This window comes from Rissa tridactyla, chromosome 8, assembly GCF_028500815.1.
Source record: "Rissa tridactyla isolate bRisTri1 chromosome 8, bRisTri1.patW.cur.20221130, whole genome shotgun sequence".
Classification (NCBI taxonomy): Eukaryota; Metazoa; Chordata; class Aves; order Charadriiformes; family Laridae; genus Rissa; species Rissa tridactyla.
The window spans coordinates 36,312,890-36,337,778 of NC_071473.1; the positions used below are offsets into that span (position 1 = coordinate 36,312,890).

The window sequence follows — 24,889 nt, forward strand, 5'->3', positions numbered from 1 at the left end:
TGACAGTAATGAAATATTGTACTAATGTGTCATGTTGTACTTTGTTGATTCCTTAGAAAAATTTAGATGCCTCTAGCCTAAATATGAAGTTTTGTAGCCGGAACAAAATGTCTGAGATTTGAAACTGTCCTCTGAGTAACTCTGGATCAATTTGCACCGTACTGTAATTGTCTGTACTGACCTGTTTGTTTTCATGGCCATAGACAACACAGAATTGTCGTTCCTTTTTGCTCGGTGGGGAAGTGAGTCAGCTTGTATTAGATCCTCTTTTTCTTTTTCATAAGCTAGACTTTCCTGAATTTGAAAGCTTTTTACCACAATTTGCAACGCAGCACTTCAGTGCATGTGAAACTTTAATTCTGTGCACCAGCACCTCTTCTGTAACAGAACGGAAGAGTTTGTGGTTTAACCTGTGCCATGTATGCAACAAGAATTATTTTTTTTTTTAAAAAATAAGGTGGGGCGGGGGAGGATTTAAGGTTGCATAGCAAGAGGCATATGCTGTAAAAGTCATCGCCCTATATGTATGCTTGTTTGAGAATTTTTCTGATTAGGCCTAATTCCACAAAATAATTTAGGCGTTCAACTTCTTTATCAAGACTGATGGGCTTAGGCAGACCTTTGTAGATCTAGCCTTATATACTAAAAGTGCTTAGGATCTGACTGACGTTGAAGTTGAAAGCTAGCCAACGTTTGCCAAAAATCTTTGTTTAATTTTATGCACGTACAGAAATGGTGTTGAATTTGTATCAGGTGACAAAATATCTAATGAGCAATCCAAATCTGCTTTTGTTTATACTCTTTTTTGAAAAGGGTAATTTCATATTATCAATTTGAATTATCAAATTATCAAAATGGTGGCTGATGAAATTACAAGAAAAGGAGGATGGTTTAATTCAGAAAACTTAGGGTATTGATGTAGAGACCCCTTTAAAAAAAAAAGTATATTTGCTTGATTTTGGGGAGGAAATTAGTTTATATGTAAATGGCATGCAACATTGCAAGTAAACTGTTGGCAAATGCTAGTGTAATACTTCTTTAAAAAATGTGTTTGTTCTAAGCAGGCGCAGTTTCCATATGGCCTAGGCTTCAGTGCAGCTGAATACCATCAAAGTGGTTTGTAACGTGATTGGGAATTAATTCACTGTTTTAATATAGTTTCTCCTTTACTTTTTCAGAAAATCAAGATGGCCTGCATCAGGTAGTACATGAACGCCTGGGAGAGTTGCTACGTGTTTTAAAAGCAGTAATAAACAAACATCAGACTCTAAACTCGGTCGATATTCTTAGTGCTGCAGGAACAGTTATTGCAAAAGTAAAAGGTAAGGTATTACTACCTTCCATATTCATGGAAAATTATAATTAGTGACTTGACTGACTCTGGCTTGGAGTTATAGACGGGATTCTATGTATACAGAAGAAACAGGGTGGTTTTTTTAATAGCAATACCATAACACTTGTTTAAAAATACCTTCTCTAAGTGAAAAGTAATATTAAATAGCTTGTTCTCCTGTTGATGTAATAAAATTCTGCTTATAGCAAACTTGCTGCAAACCCACGCTGAATTCCAAAAGCATAAGCCGTTGATCTTGAGCTTTTCTTTACCTATGTGTCACGGAATAATATCACAGAATGATAAATCTTGCATTTATCCACTTAAACATTTGCCAAAAATCTTTGTTTAATACTACAAATTTGTAGGGATGTTGTATTTATATCAAGTGAAGAAATATCTAAATGAGCAATCCAAATCTGAATGGCCTAACACTTATTTATAAATTCCACAAGCAGATCATAGGCATAGTAAAGGTGTCAATAGCAACAGAAAAGCTTTGCAGACATTTATGTTAATACTTTCTATTGCTGACCTTTGCTAAGCAGTTCCCTGCATGCCAGACAAATGCAAATGGTGCAGCACACAATTACTCCAGCCCCATAAACATCTGTTTCTTCTCAGTGTAGCCTTTGACTGCAGCTCTCCTTACTCTTGAGTAAGTCCAGTGTATTACCGTGGAACCAGTAGTTTCTTCCACGTGGCATGGAGAATGCTTTGAGTAGGGTTAAATCTCCACCTCTTGCCTGTGTTAAATCATGTGGAACATCTTCCTTCAGAGATGCATAATATAGTTTTTCTCCTTGTTCAAGAGTTTCCCCTTGTTTTCTAATTATCTTAGTATGTCTGAACATACACTACTGACTCAATAAAGTAGGACTATCAGTTAAAATGCTAACGTGTTTCGTTGCCTGGTTCTTATATCTGGGATTCTTCCTATTGATAGATACTTTTGGCAGTTTGTTTGGCATGTACTAGCAGCCCACTTTGCATGTTCTTCCTGCTACATGTAGGGTTTCCTATAGATCTGTCATTGGTATTTGAAAAATCACAGGATTATCACTCTGCAACTTCTGAACATGCTTTAGAGAATTGTACGTAACAGCAGAAATGCAGAGGATGTCCCTGAGAGGTTGCTGTTTGTCTTGTTAATCTCAGGACGAGTTAAGTACACACGTACAATGGTAATAAGATATTTGCCCATGAGAACAGGTTAAATGTTTGAGTGAACGTAATTCAAATCTACCTTAGACAAGCTGTTTCCATGCTTAAGTGCTATAGTAAGGTGTCTTAAGTGCGTCTTCCACTCCCCCCGCTAATTTCAGTGGACACAGGACAAAGTTGAACTGTTCTTTCTTTAAGATATGTTGAGGAGAACTGACTTAAAGTATGCAAGTAAAGTACATCAACCTTTGCTAAATTGTATTTCCAAAAATTATTGCGATAATACTTACCCTCTCTGGGCTACGTAGTTTATCAAGGTTATTTTTGATATGCAGTGCCCCAAGTTGATCACTGTCTGTAGTGTCCAAGTTTATCATTGCAGAGTAAAGCAGTAGAATTACTTCCCTTGTCTCACATGGTAACATTGTTGATTGGTTCCATAATTATGTTGGCCTTTTTGTCGATTTTTGTGTTCGATTTAAAGCCCGTGGTAAGTCCAAGGTCACTTTCTGTAGTTCTAGGGCTGAACCAGTTTTCCAGATCTAGATTTATGTATTGTCCTTCCTGCCCTTCTACTTCTGAAGCCGAGAATTAAGCACTTTGTTGAATTACATAATCCATTCCTCCAGAGTACTTGTAGCCTTCTGAATTTGATGCCGTATGTATTTTTTTTCTCTTCTTGGTGCACACTGTTCCATCATACACTTTCAATAGCACTGAGCCCTGGGTAGATTCATTGGTGTTTCATACATTTTCTTATATGCATCTGTTTCTGCCTGGTTTGGTAGTTATTTTAGGATTTGTTAATTTCTCTTGGTAGTGAGCAGAAGAAATAACTTTAGTACTAAGCCTTTTTTTGCCAGTACAGTTATTCACAAATGCTTTTTAGCTTTTTTCCCCCCAAACAGATTCTAGTTCATATAATTAATATGTTTGCACTAACTACTAACATTTTGCTTGCATTGTAGAGTTCACTTGCTGTTAATATATTGAATTTATGAGGAGTTACAGTCATGGAGGGACTGCATTATTTTCTATGTGGAAAGAAAAAGTACTCTTAAGAAAGCACTGTACATATTGTGTAATTACCGGATTTTGAAAGTAACTCCACTCTCTATTGTTGTAAGAATGCCACTTGACACAAAAGCAGTACGGTCATGTCTTCCAGTTTTCCGTCAAATGTGTTCAAGTGGGTCAAGTTGTCAGACCATTTTTCAGGTACATCTGAAAAGTCTGGGTTCAGCCATAGCTCACCCGAACTATCTTAAATATGACCTTGTATGATGAGAAACCTCTCAAAGAAAAAAGGTGTGAAAGGAGTTGACTTTGTTATGGTAACAGTTTTTGTCCTTGAGCTGGAACTGAGCTTTGAATTTTTCTCCGTCTTGGTTACATTACTCTGTGAATAATTTTCTCATTGGCAGTGGTTTGACAGTACTGAAAATCTAGCTTTAGGACTCCTGCAACAGGATCCAAAGTACAGTGATGATACAGTGCATGGTGCTGATTTGATACAGGTGCGTTCTTCCAGCTTGGATCAGTAGATTAAAAGTGTCCTCTGATGCAATAAAAGATAATGGCATGCAATTGCTATTCATAGCATTCTCACTAATTTCTCATAAGTTATTTATAAGCAGCATACATTCTGGACCTAGAACAGAGAGGCTGGTGTAAAGTGTCTGGTAGCTCTTTGGCTAAAGCAAACACAAACTCTGGTGAATTGTCATTCCTGTGATCCAGCGCTGTGTTAGCTGGCCTCACGGAGTTCCCAAGTTAATTGCAAGGAAAGGGAACTCCAGATCACACTAAAGAAGGTGGTCTCTATCAGTCCTGCCTCAGTATTTGTAGCCTTTGATAGAAACAAGCACTTTCATATGGAGACTTTAGCGTAGCACCTATTGCTCAGTCATGTATTGTGTTCCTCATGGGTCTGGAGACGGAAACGGGGTTACGGGGCTTCAGCTCTTTCAGGCTGGTACTTTGGTCCTGCTTCTCTGAGAACGGCAAAACTTTTGCTTTATGAAAGCAGCCTACCTTCCTCCAGCATAACCTGTGGTAAATGTGAAGGCAGTTTATCTTTAGCACCTGTTTGATTTTTACAGCTGGTTTTTGTGTGAGATTATACTGCTTCCGTGTTTGTATTCAAACTGAAGTGTACGACTGCTGGAACTGAGGAAGCTGAAGTAAAAAGACAGCATGTTGTGGTGAACTGTAAGCATATCAGACCTCAAGTTTGCTTACAGTGGCCTGTCACTAACACATGCATTCGCAGGTTTTCAGCTGTGGTTCACTAGAAGTAATGTAACTTTTGAATAAACAGGAAGCTACAAGAATGTGAGGAGCTGGTAGGACAGAACCAGTATCCTTTTTCCTCTGTCTTCCCAGGCTGTGTTAATGTGACATTGTGAAAGAAGTTCATCTGACTCATCTGTTTCTTGTCATTGGAGGACAGAACTATAAAAAGATGTGGAAGCACTCTGTATCTGTACTCAGATTTATGGCTAGGAAGAAGATTAACCTGGCACGGAAAATTCCTGATGTTTATTTAGGATAGGATGAAATAGAAACAAGCTGGGATTTACATGTGATTTTTTTTTTTCCCCCTTCAGAAATAGAAGCATAACTGGCTTATGTTCTTGAAAGACCTTTTAGAATCTTTCCATAATGCCATGGTTTCAAATCTAGTTTGTATTGGGAACTTTATATAGGGGCAAATGTTTAACAAATGACTGCCTTTGCTCTTAATGAAATCAGTTACAATAACTTTGGAACCAGTGACTGTCAGTGACTCTGGCTTGTGAAGTATTCTTGTGTAAGTATGACAAGTTGCACTGTGACTTACATGTAATGCCCAGTGCAGACAGACCCCCGCCTTTAAAGTACTGCAAGTGGGAATGTGTTTAAGACTCGTTTAGATGTGGTGTTAAGGGATATGGTGTAAGGGAGAACTTTGTAGAGTGGAGATGATGGTTGGACTCGATGATCCCAAGGGTCTTTTCCAACCTAAATGATTCTATGATTCTATGAACGCGTGCAAAAATTAGAGTGATTGTGCCCCTCTTCCAAGCCTCTCAGCCATTTCTCAGGTCCTTCAGTGGGAATGATATGAATGTGCTTGTAGTTCTGCTTTGGATGTCTAAGTTTTTTTCCTTTTAGATAGATTGGAGGAAAAACTAGCTATAGCATGTTATCTTAGTCTTGCTACAGAGAATGATATGGAAGAACAGATGTCAGATTCTTACCATTTTAGACTGAGATTGCCGGAAAATGTAGGAGGACAAAAACCTTGACTTCTCTGGTTATATATTGGACATGACATGGTTCACTTGAGCCTCTTTTCTTGGACTCCACTACTTACACATGCTTGCTTGAGTGCTTGTAGAGGAATGTCTTTTAAATGACACCTCACTTGATATGGAAGAATTGAGACTTACTGAAGCATCTTGCCTGGAACCTGTTTAGACTCCTGTTTCTGGAAGTCACTTCCCAGTCTGGCACACTCGTGCTTGTTATATTCCCACTTCGTGTCTTTAAATAGTTGATGGCCCCAGAGTACATGGTTCCCCTGATCCCATGCTAAATTCAAGTCTGTACGGTTCTTTTGCTCTAAATGGCACCTTTTGACTTAACTGACTCACTAGAATGAATGCAAATTCTTGATAAAGCTGAAAATTGCACTTGTCTTGTAGAAATTCCCTTTTTAGGTATGTTTTTTTTCCCTAATAATTCTGCATCAAAGTTAAATACCTCTAGCAAAGTGAAGTAATTTCATCTTTTCAATTCACAGATTTTCAATTTTGTTGGTACATATGTGATATAAATTCATTATGGAGGGAGTAGGAAACAGTTCCTCAAACTTGTTTTGTTGGCATCCAGCTGAAGTTGGGGAGGCTGCCAAACTTGATAGTAAGTACAGGCTGGTGAAATTATATGGCACAGAACTAAAAGTGGAACAGAGGGGCCTGGAGAGCTTGCTGATCCTCTCTAGCTGTGAGATCCTGAGAATACTCTCCTTCTGCTCCTTTCCAGTCTGCATACCACTGCTCTTTACTCAGGTTCCTCCCTCCATTTTTTTAAAAATGTTTTTAAAGATGAGCTGTAATAAAGTATTACAAGTCTTTGTTTTGGGGGAGGGAGTGTTTTTTGGTCTATGGGGTTTTTTTGTTTGTTTGTTTGCTTGGGTGGGGTTTTTGTTTTTGAAATAGCTCTGAAAGGTTCTTGAAAATATTGTTGGGAGTTCAAAGACAGAATAATTGGTTACGAAGGTATTCAGTTCCAGCAAGTCAGCTAGTTGCTTACTGCTTAAAAGTCAGCTAGTAAAGTGTGGATTGAAGGTGTATTCCTGTCTAAGGAAACAAGTGGTGATGTTACCGTATCTGTCTATTAGGTATGAGAAACTTGACCTGCAAAGAGTAAATTCTGCAAGCTGGTGTAGGTTAGATTTGTCTGAGCCCTGCAGAGAGCTGGCAAGGTAGCTTTGCTGCTGCCAGTCCTGCACGTGTCTACAAGGACGAGGAAGGAGGAAGCAAGCAAACTCCTGCAGACTCCTGTGTGGCTGTGTCCCCTGGGTTTCCTGGGCTGAGCTGCCTTGATTCGACTGGAAGGGGACAAGAGAGCATTGCAGAAGCTTGTGTGCTGTGGTCTCTGTGAGCTGTCTAAGCATCATCTTTTAAAGGCCCTGGTGACACTTTGTTCTTGACAGCTGACAGCCTCTTCTTCATAGTTTCAGAAGCATTGCTCAAATGTCTTCAGGTGTTGCTTCAGCTTCTGGGATTCTGGCTTCCCAAACTTCCATGGCTGTTGCTGGTTCCCCAGCCTGTTCTATGCTTGATTCAGAAAGCTTTTGATGGCGTGTCCCAAGAGCTGAAACTTTGCAGTGTCTTGCAGCATTTTCATGAGGTTGCCAAACCCACCTCAGGTTGAAGACAGCTTTGCAAATATAGATCCACTTCAATGCAAGCTAGGCTTGCATTTCAGGTGCTAGATTCTGGATTTTAATGTATTGCTATAATATGATTTTTTTTTTAAAGTTCATTACGTGCTTTCTGAAGTCTTACTTAAAAGCCTTGTGAAGTTGTATACTTGCTTTGAAATCTGTAGAACTATAGATAGATAGCTGTCATTTCCAGACATGGAAAGATTACTATAGTTCATTGTTGTCAGTAGCTATTGTGTGCAGTCAGGATGTCCTGGGGAAAGAGCGTGCATGGTTTAAAGTTGATGTTAAGTACATCAGCATTCCAGTGGTAGTAAGCTAGAAGTAAGCTGCTTGTATTCCACTGCATTACTAAGAGCTCAGACTAACCTTTTTTGAGGAGAAGTGGTAATTCTGAAAAATTTGAGATTGGTTATTCCATTTGTGATGGATCCTGAAAAGAAAGGACTTCTCTGGTATATAAAACGTAAAGCTTAACAAAAGTCTTCCTGGAACAGGAAGGCAGAGCGAAACAGACAGCATTTCTTTAGGGAGAGACTATCTATGTTAATGTCTTGTTAGCAAAGTGAAAGAAGTGCTCTTTCTCTGAAGACACTGCAGCTAATGGATATGCGAATGTTTAAGTGGTAAGTGCTTTGAATGTATAGACAGTTTTTATTGGTTTCTTTTAATTTTGAAACAGTTTGCATGTCATGCCGGCACTCAATTGATTTTTCCAGTCATTAGTGGCTGGTAATCAATAGATCTCATAGTAACTGTTGTTGCTTAATGATTTGGAATGCAAAGCTGAGATTTATAAACAGTGTTATCTCTGGAAAGCTAACGTTTCCATCTAAACTGAATTTAAAAAAATAAAGAAATCCACTGGTTTTTATGAAGTTGTTAAAAAAATTATCATCTGCAGACCTTGATTGAGTCTCATTTCAAACAAAGGTCCCAGAGGCATTTTTTATGTAATTACAGAGTGTAGAAGAATGAAGAGGTAGGAGAAGCCTTAATGTAGCAATGAACTGTGGCAACAGAGACTGTTCATATTTTTATAATATGTGGCAATTTTTTTTTTTTTTGCTGTAGGCTTATAACAATACATTCTTCCAGATCTGCAAGTAATTGTGAAAATAGCCCATGAGAGGAACACTTGTTTTCTGTAATAGCTTTGTATAGAAATAGTTGTTATAAAAATGTTGATCAGGCCTGTTGGCGTGATGTGTAAAAAGGAATGGATTCAACTGTGTTAACTTACTGGTTAAAAACTTTTCCTTTCACAAAGGAAGTCTAATGGGGGAGCAGATTACTGTACTTTCTTTGTTTGTTACCCATTAGTGTTTAGGCACCTGGCAGGAAGTTTGAATACCTCTTAAGATTAAAGTCTGTTACTTTAATTTGCTAAGAAAATGTGTATAGAATGGGCAACATTTTAACGTGATTTAATTCTTGCTACTTCTAGAAGTCATTGCGGTCCATTATTTCCATATTTATACTTGAAATGTAAGGAGGATCCATAAATTAACATTGTCACAGGTCTTGCAAAAAAGGATGACTAGGGGTTGAATAGCTGTACGTGTGTTATTGTGGTATCTCTGAAACAGAAGATTTTAAGTGTAACTTAAGCATTGAGTTAATTAAGACTACTGCATTGCTTTAAAAAAATTAAACTTTTTAAAAATAAATACTAATGTGAAATTGTCACTTCTCACAATGTAAAATTGGGAAGACTTCCGTCTAGAGGGCTCAGCTTCAGCTTAAAGCAGTGTACGTGACTTCTCTAGAAAAAACTTCCCAGTCACTAATGATTAAGGAATTGAGTTGGAAACAGAAAAATGGTGGTGCTTTTTGTCCTCTCCTTTCCCCCTCCTCCTCCTTGTCCAGTAGTTGTTAATAGAAGCTCTGGATGGATCGTTCATCTTGTCTCATTATTCCAGTTTGTCATGGAAGCGTGTTAAAGGCTCAGTGCTGAATGGCTAAATACTTGTCTTGATCACCAGTTTAAACCATATAGTTTGTCCAGGAACAGCAATAGTTATGCTGAGTTTCTTCCCCACTTTTAACAGGCAAAATTGAGGGGATTTTGCCAGGCTGTGGAGCTAATAAAGGGGTTTGCAATGGACACCACCTTTTGATAGCTATCTGTCTGTATGCAAGCCAGAAACCCTGTGTTCTGGATACATACACAGGATCGTGGAGTGGGTGGGGGGGTGGCGCACACCCATAAACTACTGTTCCTGGTCTGAATTCTGAAATATCTACCCAGAAAAGAAATAGTTTTTCAAATATTTAACTGTATCTGTGAGCTGCTCTGTGGTGTGATTTGACTCTTGCTGGTAAATGACTGTTTTCCTCTCACATTACCATCATGTTCCCACACAAAGCTGCTGTTTTAAGTGGGAAGATATAGGAAGTGAAAGAGTAATCTGATTTCATTGTGGGAAGCATCTGGATTGTGTTAATTGCCTTCCTTTAGTGCTTACTTTCTTAATAATCTTTTTTAAAGCTATGTTTTATCAGTTGTTCAGAAAAGTATAATATTGCATGTTTTATAGGAGACTTTGTGTATAAAATTTGTCTTTAGGCTTACTAGACTTGCTTGATTGACCCCACCTCTCACACTTTGGTTTTCATTTTATTCCTAAGCGGTGAACTTCAAAGAAGTTAATGAAGAAAACAAGAGAGAACTCTTCAGTGAAATATTTTCTTCCATTGAAACATTGGCATTCACCTTTGGAAACGTGTAAGTTGGAATTCAGAAGGAGTTTTTAAAGAGCTTGGTGAAGCTGAATCAAATTAAGACTAAACAACAGCAACAAAATCTTTAGTTTTATTTTGGACATATATTAGCTGATAAACTAATTTAAATTAACCACATCCAGAGCAGTTTTACGGCTTTGTTTGGGGTTTTTTTTTCTTAACAAGGGAAACACTGATGGCATGAAATTTCAGAGAATATAAGACTACTTCTAAAAATTGTCTGCGGAACCTTTAAAGGATATTAGAAACACTATCTGAATTTTTGTTCTCAGTGATATGAAATTGCTTGGTGAGGTAAAGTAATGAAGTAACACAATTCTTTGTTTTTCTGGCAGTGTTTCAGACTTCCTTATGGGAGATGTAGACAATGGCTCGTCACTGGGACTTCCTGTATCTCGGAGAAGTCGGGTAGGCTAAACATGTTCTCTTTGAGTGTGGAGTATCTTTTAAAGGAGACTTTCATTTCCACTGAAACTCTGCATCATGGGGCTGGGACACTTGGAATCTTCTGAGTGTTAAAAAAAGATTTAAACCCGTGAAAAAAAAAATGCATTCAAGATTTCAGATACTTGAATGTATTCTCAGTGCTAAATGCCAGTGATGACTCAACAGGGCTAGTGCTCAAATATGTAAATGATAACCTGCTGTAATGGTACTTGAGTTTTTTAAATTGGTTAAGTGAAAAGAACTAAATACTTAAAAGTAAAATACTTGAATGATTTGCTTGCTGGAGTAGTTAGAATAGACCTGTTAGACCTGGAAGCTAAAGGCCTAATGAACTCTTTTTGGCTTTTGGCTTTGACTAATTCATTAAGAAATAACCTTTTCTTCTTCCAGAGCCCAGTTTGTGCTGTAGCTGTTTCAACAATAATTCACTAAGAGAAGTGAAATAGCACTGTCAACTTATAGGTAGTCAAAAACATTAGCATTTTAAACTCCCCCTTAAACACTTTGAGGGTGAGATTAAAAAATGCTCAGTACCAAATTCTGTTATGAATTTTTGTGTATCTAGAAACAGACTTCCAAGTAAATCAAGTCAAATTAAAAGTTACAAGCAAGGAAAATGCAGTTGATGTCTATGACAGGCTGAGATGTAGCAAGGTTAAAAATTTTAGATTGTGGGGTTTTTTAAAGGCTTCGTTGAGACATACTTAGGGCTTAGCATTCCTTCACATAGGCTTGATCGTAGCAGTGCTGTCCAGCAACATCTGAGAAGCAGTCTTTTTTAATTTTCCCTATGTTTTATAACACACATGTGACAAAGATGGGTGATCACTGAAGTCCTACTTCTGTAGCTGCTACAAAGCTCAACTTTCCAAACAACATGGAGGGGAAGGAGGCTACTCGGAAAACTGGTTCCATGAGACTCAGAATCAGAAATAAAAGTGCAGAGAAGCTAGCATCTCATGTAACTTAAATGAGATTATTTGAACAAGTACTATTTCAGCTAATCGGTTCACCAGCAGAAGAAAGGTGCTGAATTTGCCAACATTTTAATCTTGTAATGGTTTTGCAATGTAAAAATGTATTCCTGTGGAACAAGATGGTCCCATATATTGTAATGTGAAGTGAATGCTTAGCTAAAAGGTCACTCATCTGAACATGGGTGTGGGGGAAGACCAAGGGGAAATTACAATATAGCAAAATGAAGAAGGAATTCTATTCTAGATGCTCCAGAAGTCACCAGTTTATAATTAAAAGCTCTTCTTTGTAGTGTCATTTGCTTTTCCTAATGTGGAAGGGAACAATTATAAATTTTGGAGCAGGTAGGATAATATGGTTCAATTTCTTGGAAATCTGTTTTAAATTCAAGTGCATCTTCATTCAGACAAATAAATACACATTTAACAGATGAATCATTTCATTTTGATTTGCAATTCAGAGAGCAGTTTGGAAGCCAGCTAGAAGTTGAGTGTTAGGAGGAGCTAAATGCAAGCTATTTTAGTAGCTGTATTAACTTTTCATTCCTGCAGATGTGTACATTCAGTAGTTGGAACATAGCAGCTAGCTGTCCCTTAAAAAGATTAGAGCATAATGTTTTGGTAGAATTTAACATGTAAATGCTTTGAGGGTTAATTAAGGGGAGAGATTTTAATTGCCTGTTAAGTTAGGGACCTCCCCCACTAAACTGTTGGGGATTGCTCTAAGGTGGGGATGGGGGGGCTGATCTTGCTTCTCTTGACTGCAGGGGAGTCTGCATTCTTTAGTTCAGGCATTCCACTTGGAAGCTTAAGTTAAATGATATGTATACCCCCTCTTAGCAAATGTAATTGTTCTCATTTTAGCCCTTGTAGTACAACCAGAACTACAAGGTAGAAGCAAAAATATTTCTTAATTAAAAACAGAAGAGCTTTAGAATACATTGGAAAAGATGAGACAGGCATGTCTGACCTTTCATTACTCAACAAGCTGTTTGAATGCTTTTCAATGCTGTGTAGATATGAGAGAATAATAACGGAGAAGGATAAAATTTTCAAAGTGTGTGCAGAGATTTGCCTCTGTCAAGGCGAGGGTTCTTGGGTAGTGGAGAAAAAAGGCAGAAGAGACTGGTTAAAATTGGGAAGTTAAGTCTATCTAGAACTCAGGCTTTGTTTTCCTGCTAGACTCACTGGGATGAGTCATTGGGTGCTTGAGGGGACAAGCTGTATGAGTCCAGTTCTGGTAAGAAGTTGTAGGACATAAGTAAAAGTAGTTGTCCGTGTGCTTGCTTTTAAAACGTGGTATACATATTTGCAGTGGGGTGAATGTGGATGGATGAATGAGCGTTGATTATCTGCCTGAACTAGACTGTGTGCCTGCATTACTGGAAGGGAGTGAACAATTCTCAAGACTGCAGTGATTTAAGTCGATACAATGGGAAATAATTTTTAGGACTAGAACTTGTAAGTGCCTCCTGATAATATAAACATAATATATAATAATATATGCATGAGGTTTTTTCCTCATCTTATTTGTTCTTCCCTAACTGTATGCCACTTTAAAATTTACTTGAAGACAGTAATACTTTATACCCAAATCAGAAGTTGCTTTCTGTGCAACCAAATGTTGATCCATCTCTAAATTCAGACTTTTCTTGTTGATAGACAGCTTTGGATGGATTTCCCACCCGTTCTGAAAAAGCCCTTCCATTTCACTGAAACTCTGTTTTATTAAACAGCAATTGTACCAGTATTTCACTTTCTTAGGAATGGAGCTGTGCTTTACGCTGATTCTGTTCAATGTAATTGGTGATTAATACCTTGCATGTTTTGGTATATGAAAAGCTGCTTTTGCTGTGAGGTAAACAATGATGATTGAAGGATTTTTGTGTGATTTATGATCAGTTTCCACTTACATAAAAAAAAAAACAACCCACAAACAAAAAAGAACTACTTGCATCATTGTTGCTGTGCTCCATTTTAGGTTTAAGTCTGAAAATAAAACAGCACCAAAGTCTAAAATGGAAACAAGCTGTTCTTGTAAAGCTTAAGGCTACTCTGCAGCTCTTTCTCAGCCTTTGTCTCCTGCCTGCTCTCTGCTCCCAAATTTTCAAGAGTGGTTTATTCATTTAAAATGAGATAGGGTTGTGTTTTGGTTTTTCGTTTTGTTTGCTTTTTAAAAAGGAGTGGTTACTAGGTACAATTTTTATTCATTTAAATTTGTTCAGTGGCCTGGTTGTCCTACAAATAGTTCAACTTGCACAATTAAAGGGGTGGCAAAATGCAGCATGAGGACAAAGGTAGGGATGAAATCTTGTGCTAAATTCCTTTTATTATTGGATTAAATTCTGTCAGGTTGTACTGATTGTCAGGGCTTCATTAGCAAGTGTTATGGGTGAGCTGTTGTGCCTGCAGTACACACCTGCAAGTAATTTAGGAGAAACAATAACTTTATTCCCTTGAGGAAGAAATATGGGATTCTAATGGCTTATAGAATGGTGTCTGTTCATGTAGACGACATTAGGTCTGTATGAAATGATTCTTAAAGGATAGGCAGGGATCTAAGAAAAGCTGGAGATCACTTAAATATGAACCTACTTTGTTAAACGATTAACTCTGACATCACAGCTTTTCAAGATTGTTGATTTAAAGGTATATAATAATTCATTGCTATTTCTTATGTCTCAATTGACAGCTATGGGAGCTTAGAAGGTATTGTGCCTTACATGACAGGGAGTTACAGCACAGGCTGTTGCTTTATCTGCAAAAAAAGGAAGGGGCAGATGATGCCATTTATTTTATTAGCCAGACAGTTCCAGTGAGAGCTTTTCTTTGTTAACTTAATGTTTTGTTTCTTATATACCAGTCTTTTGAGAATCTTTCTGTGGAGTCTGGGGGTTCACTGCATGAAAGGGATGATATTCAAGGTAGGTCATTAATTTAATATTAATAAACACCATTCTGTATCTGTGTTTTCATCTTTTAAAATGTTATAAGTAAGTTGCTTGGTCGCTTTTATACACCTATGCTGCCATTAAAACTTCACTGTAAAAAAATGTGTTACTACAGAGGTTTTATGCTTTTGTGAATAATCAATCTGGGTTGCTTTTCGGGGGGAAAAAAGAACCAAGGCCTGAAGCAGTTCTGTATGTCATCATATGATTGGTGTTTTGTTGGGTTACTTTCTTTAAGAAAGTTATGCTGACCATATGACTACTCCAGGTAAAATACTATGACCCTTTAATTTGTTCTAAAACCTCTGTCAGTCCTGTTTAGAGTCAACTAGCATTAAAGACCAACTCAAGATCAGAGCTGCTTAAGCATTCACAGTTGGCTAATACTGGCTTTGCTCTCAGTGTGTGGTCATGTCTAAAATTCAGTTCTTTGTTCGACACTTTATTTTCAGGACATCTTCGAGCAGAGGAGGTTGATAGCATGCTCCTAAGAAACGACAGCGGAATTGAATCGGCTCTGTCCTATGCTAAAGCATGGTCAAAATATACCAAGGATGTAGTCGCATGGGTAGAAAGAAAGCTTAGCTTGGGTGAGTGGCTCTTTCTGGCATTTAATCAGCTTTGTCACGATGAAATCAAATCTGTTGTCAGGCCTCTGTGCTGCAGACTGTCAATAATGTGATTTCTAAATTAGTAGCTGTTCCACTGAAGTGGACAGAACTATTACGCATTTCCTATAATTATAAGGCCTGTAACAAAGTGAAGGTGGTCCCCTTTGTAGCCTGTCTGTTAGAGTGTAAAAAGCATTTAGCATGTGTAACAACTGCTAGTGTAAACAGTAACTCTGAATTTTTTTAACAGAAGTGGAGTGTGCTAAAAACTTAGCAAAAATGGCTGAAACTGCTAAAGCTGTTGTTGGACACCAGGTGAGTGCATCTTAGGGGCTTTATTTTAAAGTCTTAAATATGTATTGGATGCCTTGCCCAAAAGGGAAACTTTGGGGATGTGGAGGAGTGGATTTTTAAGTTGATAAAGAATTGATTTATACTGTAAATCACAGGTTAAAAAATCTGCTGTATTTTATGTCTTCCCATCTCCTATGGAAATTTTGATATATAAATTTATTTTTGTTGAAAATGCAGAGTAGCCTTTATAGTTTTCACAATGTGCTTTTTTCTGTCTAATATCTTGTAGGCTTTGTGATTGGGATTTGTAGACTTCTCTTTCAGAGTGTTTTCCTAGTAAAATGAAACATAGCTGACAAATTAGTAATTTTCTACATTCACACCTAACTCTGACTTCCACACGCATATAAATACCTTACTAAATGTAATTGAAAATATAGTTCAATTATACAGCCATTTAGAATGTCAGCATACCTCTACCTTACCTGGAACATTAATGTTTTGTTGTGTGTAATTTTAGGATTATATGCCATTCCAATCAATATTCATTAATGCTTTTCAAAATGATATTGAGAACAATCAACTTTGGCAACAAACAGCTGCTGCTCTCCAGTCTAACAAATTTGTGCAGGTAAGCTTAAAGCAAAAGACCAAGATATTGTTTAGGTTTTTTTACAAGTTTTGTAACACCACAGATTATTCAAAAGAACAAACTTGCAGCCTATAAGCCTTTTATGTACTCTATTAATGTTTCCTATCTAGCCTCTTCTCGGAAGGAAAAATGAGTTGGATAGACAAAGGAAAGATATCAAAGAGCTTTGGCAGCGAGAACAGAAAAAAATGGTTGGTATTTCTTTCATATCTAATAGTGTTCAATCTAAAATTCTTCAGAAGGATGAAACTTTTAAACCAGGCTGTTATGCACTTAAATTCCTATGTAGAATCTATAGGGCTTATTTGGTGTAGTATGTAACTGTCAACGTCATGACATACTTGTAAGAAGTTATCTTTCTGTGACTACATACTTTGAACTGCAGCATGCAGACCTGTGCGTAACAGCCTCTTTAAACATCACATTAAATAACTGGAAAATTAAAATCATTAATTCTTTTGCTTTTTCCTTTTGTTGCATTCTGCAGCAAGAGCTGGAAGCCGCTCTGAGAAAAGCGAAGTTGCTATATACACAGCGTCAAGATGAGTATGAAAAGGCAAAATCCTGCACTGCTCGTGCTGAGGAGGAACATCTTAGCTCAAGTGGAAGCTTTGTGAAAGATGTCAGCAAGCAACTGGAAAAAAAACGAAGGCTAGAAGAGGAAGCTCTTCAAAAAGTAAGAGGTTTTTTTAAAGATAAGCCCACACTGGTTTTACTCATGGTTTCCCAATGGGAGCATTTGAGCAAGTGCTCTGTTCGTAATTCTTAATTTTAATCATGCTGTGCTCTTTTGGGCTTTTATCCTAAATGGGAATCTACAATTGCAAGTGTCTTGGGTGGTGTTTTTTTTCCTTGCTTCTAGTATCAAGGCCTGTAGTCCATCAACCCTTTACACTTGTGTTTTCTCTAGGCTGAAGAGGCCAATGAACACTATAAAGCAAGCATGGCAGAGGTTGAAGAAAAAAGAAATGATTTGGAAAGCTTTAAAAGTGATGTCTTAACACAGCTTCGGGAGCTTATATACCAGTGTGATCTTACTCTTAAAGCTGTAAGCATGCTTTTTAAAATAGGTTTGGCACAGATACATAGAGATTGGTAAGACTAAAAGAAAGCCTCATCTATAGTGTTAACTGCTTAAAATAGAAAATTTTCAAAGGACAGAGGTCAAGCCAATAGAAAAAGAAGAAAAACTTTTAATATATATTTTGGTGCTCTCTTTCTGTTAGGAGTTTAAAAAAGAAAAGAGGAGGGTGTTATACATATCTGGAATTTTGGGGTGTTTTTTTATGAGTTGTTGCCTTGCAAGAACCCTGACTACACAATTCGTGTAAAACCTCTCTAAGAATATTGACGGCAGCAGTCTTACTCTTTTGCTTAAAAGTACAGCTCCCATTCCCATTATTTTCATTAGTGCATTAGCAAAGATGTTTGGCTCAAGCACAGAATGGATGTTAGCATGCTGCAGCATGGAGCCTGCTAATCTTGATGACAGTCTCAATTACTACAGGATCCATTGCAACTAATTTAATGTATTAACACATGTAAATAAGCAAAGGATTGTCGAAAGAGTGTATCTACATACACAGCTGTGGGTTGTTGTTTTATTTAAAAAAGCTCTAAGAACGCATCGTTCCAATAGATGTGTACTTTTTTTAGATGAGACGAAAGCAATTTAATTCTGGGGCGGGGAGGGAAAATAAAAAACCAAACAGCCCCCCCACATACACACAAAGCAACCCAAAACCCAACCCTTAAGACCAGTAGAAAGCTTAGACAAACTTATTTCAAATATATCTAAATTGCAAACTACTTGGCAACCCAAAAGCTGAAGAAGCCACCATGCAGTGTCCCCTTCCCTGGTCTCTGCCTTGTGATAAAATATTTTACAAGTTTTATGTAATTTAACAAAGAAAGCGTTCAGTTAATCTGTTCAGTTGGGATAAGGAATTTTGTCCATTTCATGTCTCAAGGTGATATGGAGCTCATCTGGGTTTGGAACTCCAGCTACTTCATCATTGTAGTGGTGACTAACAATCCTTCCAGAGCATGAAAATTGTCTTTTTGGTAGCAACAAACCTTGTTTATGTTCATCAACCCAATGGGGAAGCGATTGGAATTGCCTTTGGTACCTGGAGGATTCAATAACCCAGCGGAAAGAGGAATACTAGTATCTATACTAGAGATGAAGTTTTTGCAGTTGATTTTCAGGAATCTTGCACAAAGTTCATCCCTACAAATGTTACTATCTTCTAGATTTTTTTCTAGGTTTATTGTTAAAATAACTTTATTTTGAGATATTAATTTGGTTGAGCAAAGTACAAGTGAAATATCTAGTAAATTATCTACAAGTATTTAAATAATTATTTTTTTCTCCTAATAGGCAACAGTTAACCTGTTCCAGCTGCAGCACGCTCAGGTTGTATCTCTTCCAGTTAACTGCCAGTCCCTTTGTGAGAGTGCCAAACTCTATGACCCTGGTCACCAGTATTCAGAGTTTGTGAAAAGTTTGCCAAAGGAAGGTGTTCCTATTGAATCAGGTTCTTTTGAAACCCGGAGTTCCCAGGTTGATGGGTAAGTCCCACACTACAGGTGGTATTTGCTTGGTTTAGAATTAAATGCTAGGCACATGTGTTTAACAGTAAAACAACATTTTTGGAGGAATAAAATGAATCCTGGTGTTTTGCCGTGCCTTACCATTCTCTATTTCTCTGACTCATCTTTTGGTAGATTATATATAATGTTGACATTAAAACCTGACTTAAATTCCAAAGCAGAATTCATTTTGTGTAATAAGGCTTGCTAAAATATTGACAATTGTTGTGCAAGAATTGACTTGTTACTATTTTAATGTAGATAATGGTTAATATGAAAAATGTAAATTTTTAACTCTGTAGTGTGGTGTGGCAGTATTTGATAATCTGTATTTGATAATCAGTTCAGAAAGTCTGAGGAGGTAGTTTTCCTCTTCTGCAGGCCTTGCTGCTACAGTACCTTCTTTCATATTGTTTACATTTAGCAACTTTTTTTTCAGGAAGTGTTGCTTGATTTCTGTCTCATGCTATGTAACTAAAAAAAGCTTAGAGTCCACACGTCCCTGTGTTATATATAATTATTTTTTTTCCCAACCACTGGAAAGTGGCAGTTTTTACTGTTCATCTGTTAAAGATACAGCTAATGTGGAAGTAAAAACTACAAAACAAAAAAGAGAACTCCTCATGTCAGTATGCCAAATGCTTTTCCACCTTTTAGCTTGTTATAAAATAGTCATCTTGGCACTAAAGTACCAGAATATCCATTCCAATCTGTGTGTTTCACAGTTCTACAGGAAAGTGTCGTCATCGTCTTTCAAAAGGAAACTAAACACAAAAAAACCTAATGCTTGAGTCAGACTTCTACCAACAAAAGCCAGGAAATTCAAAGTTAAATCTGAGATTCTTAGTTCTTGTCTGTAAATTTCCTGCCTTTTAAGACTGATTTAGGCTATACTCATAAACTTTGACTTAGCGGGATTTAACTGTGCAGCTCCCTGAGAAACTGATGAGCATGAAATTTCAAACTCTTTGTGCGCTCTCCCAGCTATTTACTGCTTAAGATTTATAGTAGCGTGTTTTTTCTCCTCCTTTCTCCACACCTTTAGTTTTCTTTGACATGGCCTTGTGATTCTCGGTGTACTTGAAGCAATCGTTTTTATTGTTTAGGTCTGCATTTATTTAAGGGACAGCAGCTTGGGCAAACGCAAGTTTAAGTGTTTTCAAGTCTTTATTTCCTTCAGCTTGATAGGGTAGAACTGATTAAGGAACAGCTTCCTGACTGTTAAACTTGGCTAGCAGGCCATTTTGTCCACAGGGTGCACGGCATTTTACATTAATTACTGTTAGTAGCTTTCTGTCCTTATCTTGAGAGCACATTTTCACAATGGACTGGCTTTAAGCTCTGTGGTAGCTTTAATATAGTTTCTTTGCTTTTAAAAAAGCATAGCACTTTAGCGCCTATACGTTTATAGGTGAATGGTCATGACGGCTGGGCAGAAAAATCTTTTGGAGGAAAAAACCCCCATAAAAGTAGGATGCAATATCCTCTGAATTATTCTGGTCTTTAAATGAACAGATTTGCTGTTTTTTCAAAGTCTGCAAAAGAATGGTCATAATTGCAGAGATGTGGAAAAGCTGATATATGGGGGAGGGGAGGAAACATTAGGAAATTGCACATATTTAATTAAAAATAAATTGCCACCCTTCTTTTATTTTACTTGGGCTTTAATAATTACATGTCAAATATGTATGTTCATGAAAATTAAATTAAGTGAAGCATTTTTCGTGCCCAGGGATAAAAAAAACCATTGCTTTGCTTTTCATTCTATTCTGTCTTATTTACTCTTCAAATTACTTTCTTCTTTCTGAAGGGTTTTTAATAAGCAATCAGCCAGCAGTGTCCATACATCGCATGGTAACTTATCTCAGTGTTCAGGAGATTTTCCTGCTCAGACCTTAGATGATGTGGGAAGCCCAATTTATCATCATTCACAAAAGATTGGAGAGAAGAGATCTTCCATCAGCACAGATATCCAAGGTAGTTCTTCTGTATTTTGTCAGTTTAGTCCCTATATAAAAACACCAGAAAAAAACAGGTGCTTGATGTCTCACTGTCAGAAATATAGCCTTGAAGGGGTTAAAAAAAATGTATTTTAAAGTTCAAAGCCTGTAAAAACAGTTATGTACTTGAGCAGAAGGACTAATGGAAAACTGGCTGCATGTATACCTAGATTCTTTGACAAGAAAGGTGAGATGCAATTCAAACAGCAAGTACTGTCAAGCACAGTGTACTAAACTATTTCAATCAACTTTAGCAATTTAAAATACATTGGTTTTGTAAATACTATGTTGATTTCCGGTCTTTTGCAAAAGCACAAGTGTCGAGTTTCTGAAATTCATTTCCTTACATCCTGAAGCTTTTACAGGAATATATGCCGTGGTTTTTTCACTATATTGCATGTTCATGTAACTTTTGCAATATTTTCCTATTTTGAATATAATGATAGTCAGTCTTTTTATTTAAAAGAAAATAATGTAATTTTGTCCTTGACATTTGGAATTTGCGGATTTTCTTTTCCAAAGCAATGCGAGGGCCACCACCATTCAGGTCATGGTCAGTTGGCAACCAGAGTGGAGGAATGTGCAGTGATTCTGAAAGTGCCGGGGGAAGCAGCGAGTCACGATCCATGGATTCTCCATCTGCTAGCCCAGGTACAGCTACACTCGTTGCTATACTAATTTGAAGTCTTTTCTTTGGACTGTTTTACATTAATGGAGATGATGTTGTTAGTTTAGCAATTGTTGGACAGAGCCTATAATGAAAATGAGCAGTTGGGTGGAACTGATACTTACAGCTTCCTGAAAATTTTTCTCATCTGCTAGGGGATTTTAAAAGACGACTTCCCCGAACACCTTCCACTGGTACTATGTCATCTGCAGATGATCTTGATGAAAGAGAGCCACCATCTCCTTCAGACTGTGGTAATGTTGTTTCCGTACCTGAAGACCCCTGTTGTAGAGTGTGGCTTTTCTTTTTAACATGCTTAAGAAGTATGTTAACAAAGCTGTGATTACCAGCAGTGTTGTTTTTCAATACAGCGTGTATCCACTTGAGGTTGAGAGCTGAAGAATAATGTTCAGGTCATTTTAATGGAACGGTGCAGAATTGTTTTCATACATTTAGATTCACTGTATGGGCAGCCTTTGAACACTTCTAGTGTCTTCACTGTCCTGAAGTAAACATAAATGATCCACTAACCATTCCCTCCAGACATTTGCATTTAAAATTAGCAGCATGGCACTAAGGTACTTAAGATCACTTCTGAACTTTGAAGTGAAATGTACAGATACGGAGGGTTGGTAACTGGCAAATTGGAAAAAAGTGAATCCAAATGTTTAGGGTAATAATTGATATTTTATCCTTTTCAAGTTAGATAAAGCAAGTTTCGTAACATCTGTCCCAGATTTGACCAGACCATTTCTAGTTTTCAAATGAATTTTTACTGTGTAAAGACAATGTTGCCACAGGTACTGAAACCTGAATAACTGGATTATCAGAAATAGTTCTGTGGGATGACTGCAGTACTTACAAACTAGTTCTGAAATATTTGTGGCACTTGCTCAGTAAAGCCTTTAGGAAATTCTTCAGTTAGTCTTTATTTCCTAAACGTATACTTTGCCTTCTAGGAATGAGCCTGTGGTTAACAGTACTAATATAGATCCAGATTTAAGCATGGCAACATGTTAATGAATGCAAACTTTCACTTGGAGTGGTTTGTTTAATCAATACTTGAGCTTTTGAGAAGCTTTCTGGGCAATTAACTGTATGTGTTAATTTTAAGTTTTTTATCTGTAAAACAAAGGATTTTGCTTCACAGAGTTGTTGATAGCATTCTAAGTAAATTGCTTGAAAAAAAACTCGTCACAAAAAGCACCAGTTGCTGTTCTGATTTTAGAATCCTCTAGAAAATATTTTTATGTTATCTTAGGAGACTGAGAACCGGTGATTCTTTTTTCATTTTATATGGGTTCTGCTGCGAGTGTGTTAATTCTTTCCTGCTGCGAAGAATGCCTTTTTTAAGTATTTCAGAAACACTACAGGCCAAACCATAATGTCGTCTTTCATCCTCTAGTACAGGCTTTTGAAATACATAGAATGAAACTTTCATGAGAAGTTGCACGAACAGTTGGAATTAAATGTCCTGGTATTTTCACATGCCATTAATACAGGAGAAAACTGAAATACTTAAAAATGCAAAACTGATTGATTCCACTTTTAAGTAAGATTATTTGATAGTTAATGTGCCCGTTATGTAAACTGTAACATTGTTTTGCTTCCTTGTGATTTAAATGTTTTTTATTACTTTAGTTGCAATTTACTTAGAATTCTGTGGTCTGCAGCACAGTTCTAAAAAATCAGAATAAATACCCTATCCCAATAGTAGATATTAGAATGACTGTAACAGAGAAATTCTCTCCAGGTTTAAATGATCTGACATCTGAAACTGCAAGTTCTCCAGGACCTTTTAGAAATGCTAATATGTCCAAAGCAGCACAAACACACAAACTACGGAAGCTGAGAGCTCCATCTAAATGCAGAGAATGTGACAGCTTAGTGGTATTTCACGGAGCTGAATGTGAGGAGGTAAGTTGTAAAGTAGTTTAAGTTGCTGCTTGGGATTTAAGTGAAGTCGGGAGTTCTGGAAACTTGCATTACTTTTCTGCGTAAAAAGTACAGGCTTTGTGGCTCATAGAATCATCATGAACTCAAAGCAAAAGCACAACAGACGAATAAATCGTTCTTTTGCACACACATGGGGTGACAAACAGCAGAGATATTTCTTATGGTGTCACATAGTATCAAACCATGTGCTTTTTTTCCCTCCCTTGTAGTGTTCACTTGCATGCCATAAAAAATGTTTAGAGACTTTAGCTATTCAATGTGGGCACAAAAAACTTCATGGAAGGCTTCACTTGTTTGGAGTGGAATTTGCCCAAGCTGCTAAAAATGTTCCTGATGGCATTCCTTTCATCATCAAAAAGTGCACGTCAGAAATTGAAAGCAGGGCGCTGAATGTCAAGGTATGCTCAAATTTATAAAACTTAAGTATGAACAATCTTAAAAATAATCTCTTAAGATGTTAATGCTGTACTATTGATATCATCTGTGCTTTAGACTTGCCTTTCAAATTAAAGTAGAGTTATGCCGGTCTCTTAATTTCAGGGCATCTATCGTGTGAATGGAGCCAAATCAAGAGTTGAAAAGCTTTGTCAAGCTTTTGAAAATGGAAAAGATTTGGTTGAGCTCTCAGAACTCTATGCACATGATATCAGCAATGTTCTCAAGCTGTATCTCCGCCAGGTATGTACTTGAGAGGTCAGATGGACAGACATAGAAGGATACTATATTCTAGGGGAAAAAAAGTTCCTTTTCAGCAGTGGTGCAGCTGAAGATTAAGTAAATGCCTTGTATATTTGCAGTAAGGTTTTTTTAGTTTTCACATGGGGCCTGTGACAGGGGCAGGGAAAACTGTGAGATTACTGACTGCTGGTATTACAATGTGTATTCCACATGGGCATAGTGTCTCTTTAAACATTAGTACTATACATAGAACAAGCTTTTGTTTATCCACTTGTAGCAAAGCTTTAATTTTTAAAACCTTTCCAGTTACTGAATTTGCCTGTCTTACGTGAAGTTTAAAACATTCCCATATTCTTGCCTCCTCATGCAGACAGATACTAATGTATTGCTGTTAATATATGCTAACATTAATTTAATGAAATACTGAATGAACATGATGTGCTCGTTATGGGAGGATTATCTATCTTTTTCATTCAACATGGAGATTTTGAGCTCCATGATTGAGTTTTCCAAAACAGTTTCAGTATTTATCTCAAAAATGAGGCTGGGATATCGCTCAGTGTACTGAGTCACTCTAAAAACTTGTTAGCCCTGAAAGGGATAATCTTTAGCTGCATGGTCCTGTCCTCTTCCTTACACTGGCTGTCAGAGATGAGCATTTCAGTCCTATGATCATTACCGTTAAGTGCTTTTTAAAAACTACAAAGATGTACTCTGCCTACGTAGTCAAGTAAAAAGGTAGCATATTAAATATATCAAACTAGGGTACCAATTTGAGGCACCATGCTGTATTCTCAATAGGGCTTATAATTAAAAGTAGAAGTCAAATAACATGTTTTCTTCTGGTCTTATTACTTCCTTTATAGCTGATCTGTTGGTGTGGTTTTTA

General features: G+C 37.2%; 1 protein-coding gene across 4 annotated transcripts in view; it reads left to right on the plus strand.

Annotated features, from left to right (window-relative positions):
• Nucleotides 1-24,889, plus strand: part of ARHGAP29 (Rho GTPase activating protein 29) — a 54,547-nt gene that overhangs the window by 23,954 nt on the left and 5,704 nt on the right. For 2 of the 4 annotated variants that reach the window (XM_054212455.1, XM_054212453.1), the window contains exons 3-19: nucleotides 1,179-1,322; nucleotides 10,065-10,161; nucleotides 10,514-10,586; nucleotides 14,463-14,523; nucleotides 15,003-15,140; nucleotides 15,412-15,476; nucleotides 15,976-16,086; nucleotides 16,218-16,298; nucleotides 16,595-16,783; nucleotides 17,018-17,155; nucleotides 18,488-18,678; nucleotides 20,510-20,676; nucleotides 21,222-21,350; nucleotides 21,522-21,620; nucleotides 23,120-23,283; nucleotides 23,532-23,720; nucleotides 23,863-24,000. In XM_054212455.1, the coding sequence (XP_054068430.1) occupies nucleotides 1,179-1,322; nucleotides 10,065-10,161; nucleotides 10,514-10,586; nucleotides 14,463-14,523; nucleotides 15,003-15,140; nucleotides 15,412-15,476; nucleotides 15,976-16,086; nucleotides 16,218-16,298; nucleotides 16,595-16,783; nucleotides 17,018-17,155; nucleotides 18,488-18,678; nucleotides 20,510-20,676; nucleotides 21,222-21,350; nucleotides 21,522-21,620; nucleotides 23,120-23,283; nucleotides 23,532-23,720; nucleotides 23,863-24,000 (2,174 nt within the window). Of the gene's footprint in view, nucleotides 1-1,178; nucleotides 1,323-7,731; nucleotides 8,060-10,064; nucleotides 10,162-10,513; nucleotides 10,587-14,462; nucleotides 14,524-15,002; nucleotides 15,141-15,411; nucleotides 15,477-15,975; nucleotides 16,087-16,217; nucleotides 16,299-16,594; nucleotides 16,784-17,017; nucleotides 17,156-18,487; nucleotides 18,679-20,509; nucleotides 20,677-21,221; nucleotides 21,351-21,521; nucleotides 21,621-23,119; nucleotides 23,284-23,531; nucleotides 23,721-23,862; nucleotides 24,001-24,889 lie in introns of those variants that run through there. The other 2 variants (XM_054212454.1, XM_054212456.1) reach the window with 2 other exon arrangements.